Raw genomic sequence first — 14,896 nt, forward strand, 5'->3', positions numbered from 1 at the left:
ATCTGGTCATTTTTTATTAGATGTTAGACATTGAAAATCTTATTTTTGGAGTGCTGCATTTCATCATGTTCCTTTAAAGAATGTTAGATTCTGATGCTTACTTAAGTCACTTGGATCCTTTTGAGTTTTGCTTTTAAGCTTCATTAGGGTAAATATAGAGTAGCCTCTAGACCTATTACAAAGCAGTGTCTTTCTAGGACTCCACTAGATAGATGCCCCTTTTATTAACAAGGTGCTTTCTGCTCTGGCCAGTAGAACTGCAAACTAATCTAGCTGTCTGGACTCCAGGAATCAGTAAGCTTATTACTTTCTGGGAATTCTTTTTTTTTTTTTTTTTTTTAAGATTTATTTGAGAGGGAATGCAGAGGGGAGAGGGAGAGAGAATCCTCAAGCAGATTCCCCACTGAGCAAGGAGCCCAATGCATGGGTTGGTCCCAGGACCCTGAGATCATGACCCAAGTCGATGCTTAATTGACTGAGCCACCCAGGCACTCCTCTGGGAATTTTAGCTGCATGGAGTTCCATCTCACATGTGCAAATCCTTATTCTGCAAAATATTCCAAGTAACTCTTCTGCAGATGCTCAGAATTCTCTCTCTGTGCATGTCCTTCCTCTCTTGTGTTTTGCTCTTCAAATCTTTACTGCCTGGGCCTTTGAAATGTAATCTCTCACCAGTTCAGGATCATGGGGCTCTGTTTGAGTTTCCTTTCCCTGTATTGCTGCTTGGAAATTTTCTTTAGGCAGCAAGTTCTGTCAGTTACAGGGCTAACTTTGTTTGTTTCTCTCTCTGAGATTATAGCTCTTCACTGCAGTTGTCCAATGTCTAAAAAACAATTATTACACATATTTCGTCAAGTTTTCTAGTTGCTTATGATAGAAAGCATGATAGTTAATCTTTCATAGGCTAAATTCTATTTACCTTTAAAGCAGTTTACTCCATCTTCTCCCCATTCCCTCTTCTAGATATATGTTTACTATAGAAGAGATTGATTTCATGTTTTTTTGAAACACTAATACATATCCTGAAATCATTTGCATATGAGGCCATCTCAAAGTATAGATCCATTCCAGATTTTACAATCTCTGTTAAGATGGTATAGGGGGCTGTTTATACTTTTTTAATTGAAGTTCAATTGAACATAGAACATTATATTTTAAGATTTTATTTGAGAGAAAGGATGCATGTATGCAGGAGTATGAGGATTAGGGTCAGAGGGAGAGGGAGAACTAGACTCTCCACTAGGCAGGGGAGCCCAGCGCTCATGGTCAGGTCAGGGATCATGACCTGAGCTGAAGGCAATTTCTTAACTGACCGAGCTACCCAGGGGCCCTTGTTTTCCTTTGCTAGGTTTGCTCTTTGTCTAAATACGTTATGTACAATTTTTGTTATTGTCACTTGTGACTTAACTCAAAATTGTTTACTATTGCTTTCATTTTGTTCACATGAGAAATGCTTAATTAAAAAAATGTAACCACATAAACAGTGTTTTACTTCTCTGATGTTTTTTTCCCCCTAGGTGGTATAGCTGTATGCTGGGGAAAAAATGCAGCCTGGCTCCTCTAAAGGAAGAACTTCGCATACAAGGGGTAAGGCTTTGTCATTACTATTCTGGTATATCTACTTTTAATGATAGAGTATGGAATTTTCCTTTATACTTTAAAACTCTAAATGTATTTTTTTTTGTTTTATTTTTGTTTATTTTTTAATTTTGTAAAAGAAGCTTTGTATAAATTATTTTTAAAAGGCCTTCTTTGACAATTATAATAGAGAAAAGATGGGGGGAAACAAATGAATAAATGTTAGAGATATACCAGAAATTAAAAAAACCTGGTTTTACCTACCACTGACCCCACATTTGACTCCTTTTTAATTGCAGAAACTGAAGGCTATATAAGTTAAGGGGCTTATTCTGGGTCGCAGATCTAGTTACCAAAGATCGCCTACAACTAGAATGATATTCAGTCAGCTGTGTTTCCCTTTATGGTGCAGTTCACATGAGTTCAGCCCCTGCTTCTCTTTTGAAAAGCAGGTGGCAAATTAATACTGCCCCCTGCCTCCTCTCCCAGTTTATGGGATTTGGGCATAAGTCAGCATGAGCCAGGTGATTTTTCAGAGAAGGGGGTCAGATGTGTGGTCAGTGGCAGAAACCAAGTTTCTGATTTCTGGTTTCTCTCTGATATTGTACTCATCCTGTTTTCCCTATCACACCTTTTCTTTGTTAAAATTCCAACAGCCACAAAGTAGGCCCCTCCCCCCTCCTCCCCCCAAAATCTGACAGAAGGGAGATTGCCAGGCATTATTGGCTCTCTTTCCATAAAAAAAGGAAAGAAAAAAACCAAAACCATTTTAATCACTTACCAGTGGTTTTTTGAAGAGCTGTGTTAATTGGGGTGTTTTGAATATTTGGACCTTCAAGCCAGAACTCTAAATTCTCTCTATTGTTTTATGAGAGGAGAAAACCCACAACTTTGTTGAGAGGTAATTTATTCATTGATTATTAGATAGCCATGCATAACTGTTTCAGGACAGTAGTGTTTGTTAACTGATAAAAAGAAAAACCAGGACATAATTAACTTGAGGCAGCAACCCAAAGCATATTGATAGAACGACTTTAGTTTGATGAGATGACGTGTTTGTTGGTTTCAGGTTCCTAAAGTCACCTACACTGAATTCTGTCAAGGTCGGACAATGAGATGGGCTTTAGCTTGGAGTTTTTATGATGATGTTACAGTACCAGTAAGTAGAGACTTTGATTTAGTTTCTTCAAATGCCAGCGCATAGTGGGTTTTACTAGGTTAGAAATGAAAAATCTTTACTACTTTGGTTTTCCTGAAGTTTGCCTCAATGCTTAGGTCAGAATGGGAAGTGGTTGTGAAACCAGACACAGTCCTAGAAGGCTGACTGTGGTGGCCTTGGAGCCTTTCTTTGTGGGGTTGTGCAACACAATGATTTTTATTCAGCAAATATAAATGAATTAAAAATTCAGGTAATATAACCTGTAGAAACACCTTGCAGGTATAATTATTCTGTTGGATATTCCTTAAGAACTGAAATTGAAGCCTTTATTTTCCTTTACTATTGATACTTTCATAGACTAGCTGTCTCCTGGAGTTACTGGTGAATATAGAAAGTGCTATTTTTGGGTTGCAGGCTTTTGATATATAACATTTAAGGATAATTCCAGTGAAAGTTCTCTCTTAGCTTTAAAATTACCACTAGAATATTGGTCAGTTTTGAAGCTGGGTGATAGGTCTTTTTCTTAGTCTCTCCACATTGCATATGCTTAAGCTCGAACATTTTCTGGGATAGGATGTATGTATGTATGTATGTATTTTAAAGATTTTTTTTTAAGATTTTTTTTTTTTTTTTTTAATTCATGAGAGACACACAGAGAAAGAGGCAGAGACACAGGCAGAGGGAGAAGCAGGCTACCCCACAGGGAGCCTGATGTGGGACTCAATCCCAGAACTTTGGGATCATGCCCTGAGTGGAAAGCAAACATTCAACCACTGAGCCCCCCTGAAATAGGATGTTTTAAAAAATAATTTGTTCCACAAACTTCTCTTTGTATTCTGTGCTATTGTATGTAAAGGAAAAATACTTCTGAACTGGTTAGACTGAATAATTTTTCTGGGCTGTACTAAGAGGTGGCAATGGAACAGCATCTGTTTGTTCTCACAGTTCCTTCACAAAAGTGATTGACCTTGTTACCTGGGGCTTACCATCTTTAGGTTATGCACACAGTGCTCGGAACTGTACTCCCTATTCCCATGGTATTTGTGGAGGCCTAGTATCTGGTCCTTCAGGTACTCCTCATCCCCTGGCCATATAATATGCTTGTTTTGGGAGCTCCTCTCCCAAAGTCTTAGTTGCACTTGGTCTTTCAAGTCATCTTTTTTTTTTTTTTTTTTAATTTTTATTTATTTATGATAGTCACACACACACACACAGAGAGAGAGAGGCAGAGACATAGGCAGAGGGAGAAGCAGGCTCCATGCACCGGGAACCCGATGTGGGATTCGATCCCGGGTCTCCAGAATGGCGCCCTGGGCCAAAGGCCGGCGCCAAACCGCTGCGCCACCCAGGGATCCCTCTTTCAAGTCATCTTAAATGTTGCTGTGTCTATGAGCCTCTTCCCCTTCTCTCATAGGGCAGAGGATTAGAGACATGTGCAGAACTACAAAGGGACAATTTGCAGATGGCTCTAGAATACATGAGCTCAGCTTTAAAACTGAGCCTGTCCTTCTCGTATTCCGCTGGGTGTGCTGCTAGGTGGAAATAAGTCTCCCAGTCAAGTTTGAATGATCTACCCGGTGGAAGCCCATATCCACCTCTGTACAATGCAATGGGGAAACTAGAGGTTAGTGTCTGAAATGTTCACTGTTTAAAAAGATGGTGCTGGTTTTTTGTTTTTTTGCTTTTTATATATATATATATTTATTTATTTATTTACTTATGATAGACCTAGAGAGAGAGAGAGAGAGGCAGAGACACAGGAGGAGGGAGAAGCAGGCTCCATGCCAGGAGCCCGACGCGGGACTCGATCCCAGGTCTCCAGGATAGCGCCCTGGGCCAAAGGCAGGCGCCAAACCGCTGAGCCACCCAGGGATCCCTGTTTTTTTCTTTTTTCTTTCTTTTTTTTTTTTTTTTTTTTTTAACCTCCCCGTAGGATTACCCTTTCTGTCATTTTCTAAAAAATTGGGGCTTTCACCCCAAATTGTTAAAACCATTAGTACTGTCCTGGGTTATCCCTGTGTAGATACTGGGTTATCCCTCTGCAGATGCTAACATTGGCAGGAAAGTGGAACTGTGCCTATTGGCACATGCTTTCTGTTTAACCTGCTTCCCACATTTGTTGGCAGGTGGAAGAGCTTATAATGGGCTCTGGCACTTTCCTTGCCATCTCAGAGCCCAGAGTCAACCTTTGCCCTTTTGATTAGTAGCTGTTTCAGATCAAAATAACAAAGGGCGGTGTGTTAGCAAAATCAGCTTATTTTGAGAAGGAGCCTTCTCCCTCCCTGTCATTAGGCCATCCTTGAGCCCTGTTCATAGTTTCAGCCATCAAAGAATGCCTCTTGGAGATTGCTGTAGGTTTCTCCCTTGCCAGAGAGAGTACCTCCCTCCTCACCGATACCCTCAATCCAAAGCTGTTAATAATGCCTTCCCAAGTGTTCCATTATGTGCACTTAAACTGCTACAGGGAAAATGGCAATTTCTGATTTGCAGTAGCCCAGCAACAGTTTCTTAGCACTGGTTCCTTTGATCAGCAGCTGCTTTCCCAAGGGTAGTCCCAGGGCACTAGTGAGGTTTTCAGTGGGCTATCCTCTTGATTCTCCTTCCCTTCACCTGGACCTCTTCCCCACCCCTTGCGTTTTGAAATGCTCACCTGACTTTCTCCCCTCTTGCTGCTGCTGTTAGGGATGGGGAGGTAGAAGCATGCTGCTTGCAATGCGGGGAAGCCAAGGACTAGAGCTAGCTAGGTAGAAATATTGACCTACTTCCCCACCCCACCCCCACTCCAGCTTTTTTAGGGTAAATGTGCAAGTTACTATGGCAACTTCTGTTTTCACTTATCTCAGGCCCACTGACTCTGTTTCTGCTAGTGCTGAATGCTAAAAAAATTTTGATTCAGGTGCCTATACTAAGTCCATTGCTCTTGTCTGGATTTATTTTAGCAACAAAAAGATGAGTCCTAGTGTTGATAGAATTTTTGTACAATCATTCCTGACTGATGATGAATATAAGGAAGCATATTGTGAAGACTGTTCTTTACAGATTTAACAAGCCGCTTAGAATGCCTCTTTGTCCCAGCTTCTCCTCTAATTGCCCAGGGTGTTAGCTTTGCTTTGCTTTCAGAAATTTAACACTTGTTTAAATAAGAAGGAAAAATAGTGTGGTCCCAGTAAGTTGTGCACTCTTGGTACGAGCATTACCCTAGAAGTCTGGTTTTAAAAAAATTATCTCCTGTGTTCAAGACATTCCTTTTAAGTCTGGAGACTTTCTGTCTAGGGAGTAAACTTAGAGGGCCTTTTTTTTTTTTTTTTTTTTTTTAAGATTTTATTTATTTATTCATGAGAGACAGAAAGAGTGAGAGAGAGAGGCAGAGACACAGGCAGAGGGAGAAGCAGGCTCCATGCAGGGAGCCTGACGTGGGACTCGATCCCGGGTCTCCAGGATCATACCCCGGGCCGAAGGTGGCACCAAACCTCTGAGCCACCCGGGCTGCCCTTAGAGGGCTTTTGAAAAGCAGATGGAGGGAAGGGGTCAAATTAATCAGGTAACCTTGTTAGCAGAGCTGGGGTCTCCTGGCAGTGATGTGGTTACTACTGCATAGCTTTCACACTGGTTCTAGATAGAGATTCGGTGTAGGGTGCCACAGGGGGATGACAACTGGGGGCAGATAATCAGGTTAGTACTTCAGGCCTTGTTCTCATTTTAACCAGAGATGATCTGCTTGCATTGATATTATATATTGATTTTATTTCTTGAACGGATTCTGCTGTTAAATGGTTTGAAAACCAGTACTATACCAGTCTATAAAACAGATGCAACCAGAGCCAGGCTCTGGCCAGTCCTTCCAGAAGGACTCTCTTCCTAGTTATCTTATGAAGTGTGATCTTCATTGTGATAATACCAAAGAAAGAAGACACCATTTTGTCTTTACAATGGCAAGTTTTATGGGAGGGAAACACACACAAAGCATTGCTACAGAATTATATCTGAGTAAGTGCTGAAATGAATGGTTGGGAGTAAAGGAGTTCCCAGTATGAAAGCAGTTCTGGCTGAGCAAGTCAGAGCTGACTTGATGGAGGAGTGGTCAGTGTCTGACTGGTGCTCAGTAAGTTTTCTTTAAATGTTAAAAAGAATGGTGTAAGATTTGTACTAAGGTGTGTAACATTGTGAACAGGACATTAATAGGCCCAATAGATTTGAAACACTGGAGATGGTCATTCTTGTTACTTGAATGCATCACACACATTGTGTCATTTTACTTAAACCTGGCAACAATCAAGTGAAATAGTAGTATCCTTACTTTCTAGATGAGGAAACAGGGGGCTCTACAAAGTCAGGCTAGTCCTCAACCATGCTTACATAATTATTAATTTGTGTTGACCCATGACTCACCACAGCAGTCTCAAAATTAATGTTACCATCAACAGAATGATATGTGAAAATAACTATTTTGTCATTTTTACATTTCTTAGGTCCTTGAGGGCTGTCTTGTGATGAATTTTAAAGTCATTTGGAATGTTTCTTTGTGGGTTTAGGCTGCTAAATCCATACACAGTTAGGTTCATTTGTTTCATTTCTTAGGGATTTCTTTTTGTGAGCTATTTAATTTTGTAGTTGTGAAAGATACATGGTTTCAAAGTCAAATCTCAAAAGAGGTATAGTCAGTAATCTAGGTTCTCTTGTCTCTTTGAAACATCCTAATCCCTCACTGCTACATGGTTCATTATAATTTATTCTTAGTGTGTATGCACAGGCATTTTAACATAGGATATATACATGTAGGGTTCAAACCACCATGACTAGATGGCTCAGTTGGAAGAGCATGTGACTCTTGATCTTGGGGTCATGAGTTTGAGCCCTATGATGGGTGTGGCGATTACGTAAAAAAAATCTTTTTATGTATTTATTTAGTGGGGAAGGGCAGAGGGAGAGAGAATCTTTTATTTATTCATTCATTCATTCATGAGAGACACAGAGAGAGAGAGGCAGAGACACACAGGGAGAGGGAGAGGCAGGCTCCTTGCAGGGAGCCTAATGCGGAACTCGACCCTGGAACCCCAGGATCATGCCCCAAGCCGAAGGCAGACTTCCAACCACTGAGTCACTCAGGCTGAGCCACCCAGGCATCCTGGAGAGAATCTTAAAGCAGTCTCCGCCCTGCTGGGTGTGGAGCCTGACATGGGGCTCTATCCCACAACCCTGAGGTCATGACCTGAGCTGAAATCAAGAGGTTGGATGTTTAACCAAGTGACCCATCCAGGTGCCCCCCCCCCCACCAAAATCTTTAAAAAATATGAAACAACCCTTCTTAGATAGCGTTCCACATAGACTTTTCTCCCCCTTGCTTTTTTACTTTTTACTATTTTTACATATACCCCGGGATAATTTCAGGACATTTTATTTTATTATTATTATATTGAAGTAATCTCTACATCCAGTGTGGGTCTCAAGCTCACAACCCCTGAGATCAAGAGCCACATGTTCTTTGGGGTGCTTGGCTGGCTCAGTTGGTAGAGCATGTGACTCTTGATCTCATGGTTGTGAGTTTGAGCCCTGCATTGAGTGTAGAGATTACTTAAAAATAAAATCATTTAAAAAGAGAACCACAGGATGCCTGGGTGGCTCAGTTGATTAAGCATCTGCCTTCAGCTTAGGTCGTAATCCCGACTGGGGTCCTGGGATTGAGCCCCATATCAGACTCCCTGCTTGGTGTGGAGCTTGCTTCTCCTCTCCCTCTGCTCCTTCCCCCTGCTCACTCTCTCTCCAGCTCTCTCTTTCAAATAAATAAAATCTTTTAAAATAATGATAAAGAGTCATATGTTCTACTGGCTCAGCCAGCCAGGCACCCCGATTTCGGACATTTTAAACAGTAACCTGTCAGATTAAGATAGCAATGGAAATGTCCACTGAACTGCTTGTTAATAAGGAAGTTACACCTTTAGACAACAAAATATTCAATCCACTTCATGGCAGCAGAGCTGATACACGTTCAAATAAGGCATAGCGGGAAAGCTAGTCTGACTGTCCTTCCTAGCACACCTCCTGTCTTTATTCTTGTCAGGGGTCACTGTTGGCCCCTTGGCTCTCTTTCTCCAAATAGTGAGAGCCTGTGCAGAATCACAGCTCCTAGGCATTTGGCTTGTTCCTGGAGGACCGGGGGCAGCAGCCGTTCAGAGTGTGGCAGAACAGCAAGGACTCCACTGCAGTGGCCAAGAGCAAGAGCACTCCTTTGCCCTCAAGACCATTCTGGAGATTGCTCTGTCAAAATAAGGAGGCTATGACTACATGCTTAGCAGTTGCCTAGTGAATGGCTCTCTTCTTTTCCTGCAGATACAAGGGAGAACTTAACTGATTTCATGTAGTTTGTGGCTTCTCTGGGATTTTTGCCTTAGTTATAATTAACAACAGGCAGCATAGCAGATGCTACGTGGATTTATGTCAAGTATGTACCTCATTTGAAAGGCTCTTGACTGATTGTACCATTGAGATCTAGAAATGAAAGTGAGAGTGAGGATTTAAGAGTTGTATAGACAGTCCTGCTAGGTAAAGTATATTTTAAAATTTTAAGACTGTTTTTGTTTAATTTATGGTTTCAATCTAGTGCATTTTTAAGGATGCAACAAAATAACACTTGAGACCCATCCCCATTGATTGTTATTCAGTAAATCCTTGTCATTCAAAAGATACAAAGCCAATATCCCTAAAGGGGTCTGCAGTTCCTCACAAGACTTCTTTCATATTGTGCTTTCAGCTGGAGAATACAATAGTACATCTTTTTTTTTTTTTTTTTTAAGATTTATCTATTTATTTATTCATGATAGACATAGAAAGAGAGAGAGGCAGAGACACAGGCAGAGGGAGAAGCAGGCTCCATGCAGGGAGCCCGATGTAGGACTCGATCCCGGGCCAAAGGCAGGCGCCCTAGGCCAAGGCAGGTGCCAAACCACTGAGCCACCCAGGGATCCCCCAATAGTACATCTTCTAATTCAAAGTCAGTTGTAAGTTCACCTCTGGTTCTTCATATTAAACTGAATTAGCCATTATAAGAAGTGATTTTGTTTTATACTTTAAAATGTTGAATTATGGGCAGCTTAGGTGGCTCAGCGGTTTAGCGCCACCTTCAGCCCAGGGCATGATCTGAAGACCTGGATCGAGTCCCATGTCAGTATGCATGTGTCTCTGCCTCTCTGTCTCTGTGTCTCTCATGAATAAATAAATAAAATAAAAAATAAATAAAAATAAAATGTTGAATTATGTATGATACCTTGCCTGCTTAAAGTACGTTAGACAGTGTAGCACTCTTCATTTAAAATATTTGTGGTAGGGGGATCCCTGGGTGGCGCAGCGGTTTGGCGCCTGCCTTTGGCCCAGGGCGCGATCCTGGAGACCCGGGATCGAATCCCATGTCGGGCTCCCGGTGCATGGAGCCTGCTTCTCCCTCTGCCTGTGTCTCTGCCTCTCTCTCTCTCTGTGACTATCATAAATAAATTAAAAAAAAAATTAAAATATTTGTGGTAGGGATCCCTGGGTGGCTCAGCAGTTTAGCACCTGCCTTTGGCCCGGGGCTAGATCCTGGAGACCTGGGATCGAGTCCCACGTCGGGCTCCCGGCGTGGAGCCTTCTTCTCCCTCTGCCTGTGTCTCTGCCTCTCTCTGTGTGTCTTTCATGAATGAATAAATAAATAAAATCTTAAAAAAAATAAAATATCTGTGGTAAAATAATAAGTAAAATAGGGCAGTCCGGGTGGCTCAGCGGTTTAGCGCCACCTTCAGCCCAGGGTGTGATCCTGGAGACCTGGGATCGAGTCTCATGTTGGGCTCCCTGCGTGGAGCCTGCCTCTCCCTCTGCCTGTGTCTGTGTCTCTCTCTCTCTCTGTGTCTCTCATGAATAAATAAATAAAATCTTTTAAAAAAAAGTTAAAAATAAATAAAATATTTGTGGTTTAGGATCATAAGCATATTTGCAAAGTAAGTTCATCTTATTTGGAAGGAAATAGCTTCTATTTACTTGTGTAGTGACACAGTATAAAATTACGTACTACTAGAGACCTGTAGGGTTGAATTTAACTATTTCTCAAGGCCTGCTCCTGTATTTTACTCTAGCCCTGCCTACCAAGAAATTTCAGTACAAACATGTGGGGGAAAGGAATGATTTCTGTAAGCCAAGATTATGTTAAACTTTAATTATTTAAAAACTTGAATGGGATGCCTGGATGGCTTAGCGGTTGGGCACCTGCCTTCGGCCCATGGCATGATCTTGGAGACCCAGGATCAAGTCCCACATCAGGCTCCCTGCATGGAGCCTGCTTCTCCCTCTGCCTGTGTCAATGCCTCTCTCTGTGTGTGTCTCTCATGAGTAAATAAATAAAATTAAAAAAAAAACCACACAAAAAAAAAACCTTGAAGAATTTCTAGGGGCCCCTGGGTGGCTCAGTTAGTTAAGCATCTGACCCTTGATTTCAGCTCAGGTCATGATCTCAGGGTTGTCGGATTGAGCCCCAGGAGTCTTCTTTTCTCTTTGTCTCCTCCCTTTCACTCTGCCCCGCCCCCTGGTCTTGCGCACACATTTTCTCTCTCTTTTGCTCTCTCTCAAATAAATGGATACATCTTTTAAAACATGTTTAAAAACTGAAAATTTCCGATCATGGAGACCCGGATTCGAATCCCACGTCGGGCTCCCGGTGCATGGAGCCTGCTTCTCCCTCGGCCTATGTCTCTGCCTCTCTCTCTCTCTCTGTGTGACTATCATAAATAAATTTAAAAAAAAGGAAAAAACTGAAAATTTCTTGAGTATGAATTATCTGTCTCTTGAGTGCCTACTTTCTATAATAGAGTAAAACCAAAACAGTCCTGGAATTACATATGTGTGTATTAAAGCAATTTACTAAAGGGACGCTGCGTGCCTCAGTCAGTTGAGTGACCAACACCTTTTTTTTTTTTTTTTAAGATTTTATTTATTTATTCATGAGAGAAACACACACAGAGAGAGGCAGAGACAGGCAGAGGGAGAAGTGGGCTGCGGGACTTGATCCTAGGACCTTGGGATCACGACCTGAGCCGAAGGCAATGTTCAACTGCTGAGCCACCGTGCCCCGAATGTCCAACTCTTGATTTTGGCACAAGTCGTGATCTCAGGATCACGGGATAGAGCCCAACTAACTGACTCTGTGCTTAGTGGGGAATCTACTTGAGATTCTCCCTCTCTCTCAAATAAATAAAATCTTTAAAGCAATTCACAAATATTCAGAAGTACCGGATTTATCAGTTGGCCACTATACATGAAAAACTGTGGCCACAATGCCAGGTAAAGGAGCTGTATGTGAGATACAGAAGTTTTCATTTTCATCTAGGGGTAACAGGGTAATAAATTGTCTATTTTGTTATTTCCAACTCCTTCAGAACTTGGAAAGTGGATCCATGATAGAGCTCTTATTAGGTTCAGTAAGGATGTATTTCTCTCCTTTAAGTTCTACAAATGATGAGTTCTTTCTTTTGGAGAAAGAGTATTGTAGGCCGTCTGTAGCATGACAAATTAAGAAACAACAGCATCAAAAGCTTAAAAGAAAAAAAAAAAAGAAACAAAACGTCTTCACTTTGCTCATTGGAATTTGTAAGCACAAAGGATTACCATCTCTATCAGAAGAGATAGCCAGCCACTGTCCTTTTAGCCACATTCTTGGTGATCTTTGGGGTGCTGGGTGGGCTGTCAGGGATGATCCTGTTACAGTGACCTGTCCATGGTAACAGCCTTGGGTATTGGAAAGTAGGATGGGGAATCTGGTTCTTGTCCCCCTCCCCCTCCCACACACCACCATGTTTCCTCCTCTGAAGTATAATAATCATATTTTAAGTTCCTTAGAGAAAAATGTGAGGTTCTCAGTAGACTGTAGAAATTATCTTTCTTATGCTGACTGAGAAATAACAATAATTCTGTGTTAATTTCAATATGAGTTTGTCTCATCTTGTCTGAAACATTAATTGAACGAGTTCAGACCCAGAGCTTGAAGTCTGTGATTCCTTTTTCAAGAGCAGGTTCTTACTCATATATGTACCCTTTGTTTTTAGTTCTTTCCTTTCCTTTTTTTTTTTTTTAAGATTTTATTTATTTTACAGAGAGGGTACAAGCAGGGGGAGAGGAAGAGAGAGGGGAAGAAGCAGACTAACCACTGAACAGGGAGCCCGATCCCAGTACCCAGACATGATGACCTGAGTCCAAGGCAAACACTTCACCCACTGAGCCACCCAGGCACCCCTGGTCCTTTTCTTCTAAGCTTGTTTTCTAGTCTTAATTTCCTTTTTTTATTTTTAATTTTTTTAGTTAATATCTGGTATAAAGGGAAAATATAGATTATTTCTTAGAAAAATGATCTAGCATAGGAAAAACTAGCTATTTTGTTGTTATGTGTATTTATGAGATGTGGAGTTGCTGGTTAGTCCTTCCAAGGCCTCACCTTTGTGTGTATATGCATGTGCTCTGTCCCTGCTTCCAGGTAGAGTTGCAGTTAGCAAAAAGCACAACTCAGGGACTGCTTTTTGCAGGAAAAGGTCTTCAAAGCTAACTCTTTATGAGCCTTTCTCTTTAAAATCCTTACCTGCTCATTTTGACCCTGACCTTTAGAATTCTCTTAATTTTTTAACGTTTTGATACATTTTGCCAACACAAACAGGTCTGTCTCTTAAAGTGTTCATAATATACCTGGGCTTAGCTAAGAGTCATTTAAAAAATTAGGAAATTTTTATTTTAAAGAAATAAATTTTAAATCCAGCAATATCATTTAGTTTTAAAAATGGAACTTGAGTCCCTCTAGTGGGTAAAGTATAACTCACTTCCTAAGCTTGACATAGAAAGATGACAGTCTTGAAGTATGTAGAACTAGCTTTTTTTTTTTTAAGATTTTATTTATTTATTCATGAGAGACACACACAGAGAGGCAGAGACACAGGCAGAGGAAGAAGCAGGCTCCATGCAGGGAGCCTGATGTGGGACTCAATCCCTGGTCTCTAGGATCACACCCTGGGCTGAAGGCGGCGCTAGACCGCTGAGCCACCTGGGCTGCCCTAGAACTAGCTTTTAAATCCACTCTTCTGGGATCCCTGGGTGGCGCAGCGGTTTAGCGCCTGTCTTTGGCCCAGGGCGCGATCCTGGAGACCCGGGATCGAATCCCACATCAGGCTCCCAGTGCATGGAGCCTGCTTCTCCCTCTGCCTATGTCTCTGCCTCTCTCTCTCTCTGTCTGTGTGTGTGACTATCATAATCAATCAATCAATCAATCAATCAATCCACTCTTCTCATCACTGCTGGTATCTCCTTTTCAAGCAGAGAGGCAGTGCTCACCTTAGCCATTGGCTTGCTCCTAACATTAGCCAAGATCCGGCAGGCCTCCTTCTCTGCCCATGTGATCTTAATGACCCTGGTCATTCTTCGCATGTAATCTCACAAGCTGTGGCTAACGAGCTGCTTTCCTTCAGGCCTCAGCAAGTATAGACTTAGACTACATACAGATGGTTTTAAATCATGCAGTTCTTATGGAAGAGAACATGGTGCCCCCAGGGTCCTTTAGCTGCCATGAAATAGATAATTATACAGGCATGTGTTGGGCACAACACATAGGTTAAGGACTTTTAGTAATCAAAGGGTGTTATATACTGGAGGCCTGAACATGGCATGGTATGGCGAAGAACCTGGGTTTGGGGTTCACTACTAACTTTGCCAGTTACTAGCGTGTGACCCTGAGCTGGTTATTGGTTATGTATCTTTGTATCTTAGTTTTCCCTTCTATAAAATGGAAGAGATAGTAAATCTATTTGGCAGAGTTGTCTTAAGCATTGAAAATAAACATGCGAAGGCCTTTGTATTTTTAATAGTCTGCATTTGGTAGTAAAAGTCATGGAAATGTTCCCTAGCTGAGTTCATTATAATGCATGAGATTTGATTATTTGGATAACTTTCCCTTCTTTCCCCATGCCTTCTCTTTTTTTCAGTCACCACCCAGTAAGCGAAGAAAACTAGAGAAGTCAAGAAAACCTATTACATTTGTAGTGTTGGAGTCTGTGATGAAAGAATTGTCCCTCAAAGCATCATCTCTGGGTTCTGAGACAGTAGAAGGAATAGTAGTTGTAACAGCATGGATTGAAAAAATCCTCACCGATCTGAAGGTACTTG

General features: G+C 41.5%; 1 protein-coding gene across 2 annotated transcripts in view; it reads left to right on the forward strand.

The window, feature by feature from the left end:
- Window positions 1-14,896, forward strand: part of METTL16 (methyltransferase 16, RNA N6-adenosine) — a 69,742-nt gene that overhangs the window by 53,352 nt on the left and 1,494 nt on the right. For both annotated transcript variants that reach the window (XM_072779043.1, XM_072779044.1), the window contains exons 7-9: window positions 1,518-1,587; window positions 2,648-2,737; window positions 14,716-14,889. In XM_072779043.1, coding sequence (XP_072635144.1) covers window positions 1,518-1,587; window positions 2,648-2,737; window positions 14,716-14,889 — 334 coding nt within the window. The remainder of the gene's footprint in view (window positions 1-1,517; window positions 1,588-2,647; window positions 2,738-14,715; window positions 14,890-14,896) is intronic.

The sequence above is a fragment of the Canis lupus genome, chromosome 16 (genome assembly GCF_048164855.1).
Source record: "Canis lupus baileyi chromosome 16, mCanLup2.hap1, whole genome shotgun sequence".
Taxonomy (NCBI): domain Eukaryota; kingdom Metazoa; phylum Chordata; class Mammalia; order Carnivora; family Canidae; genus Canis; species Canis lupus.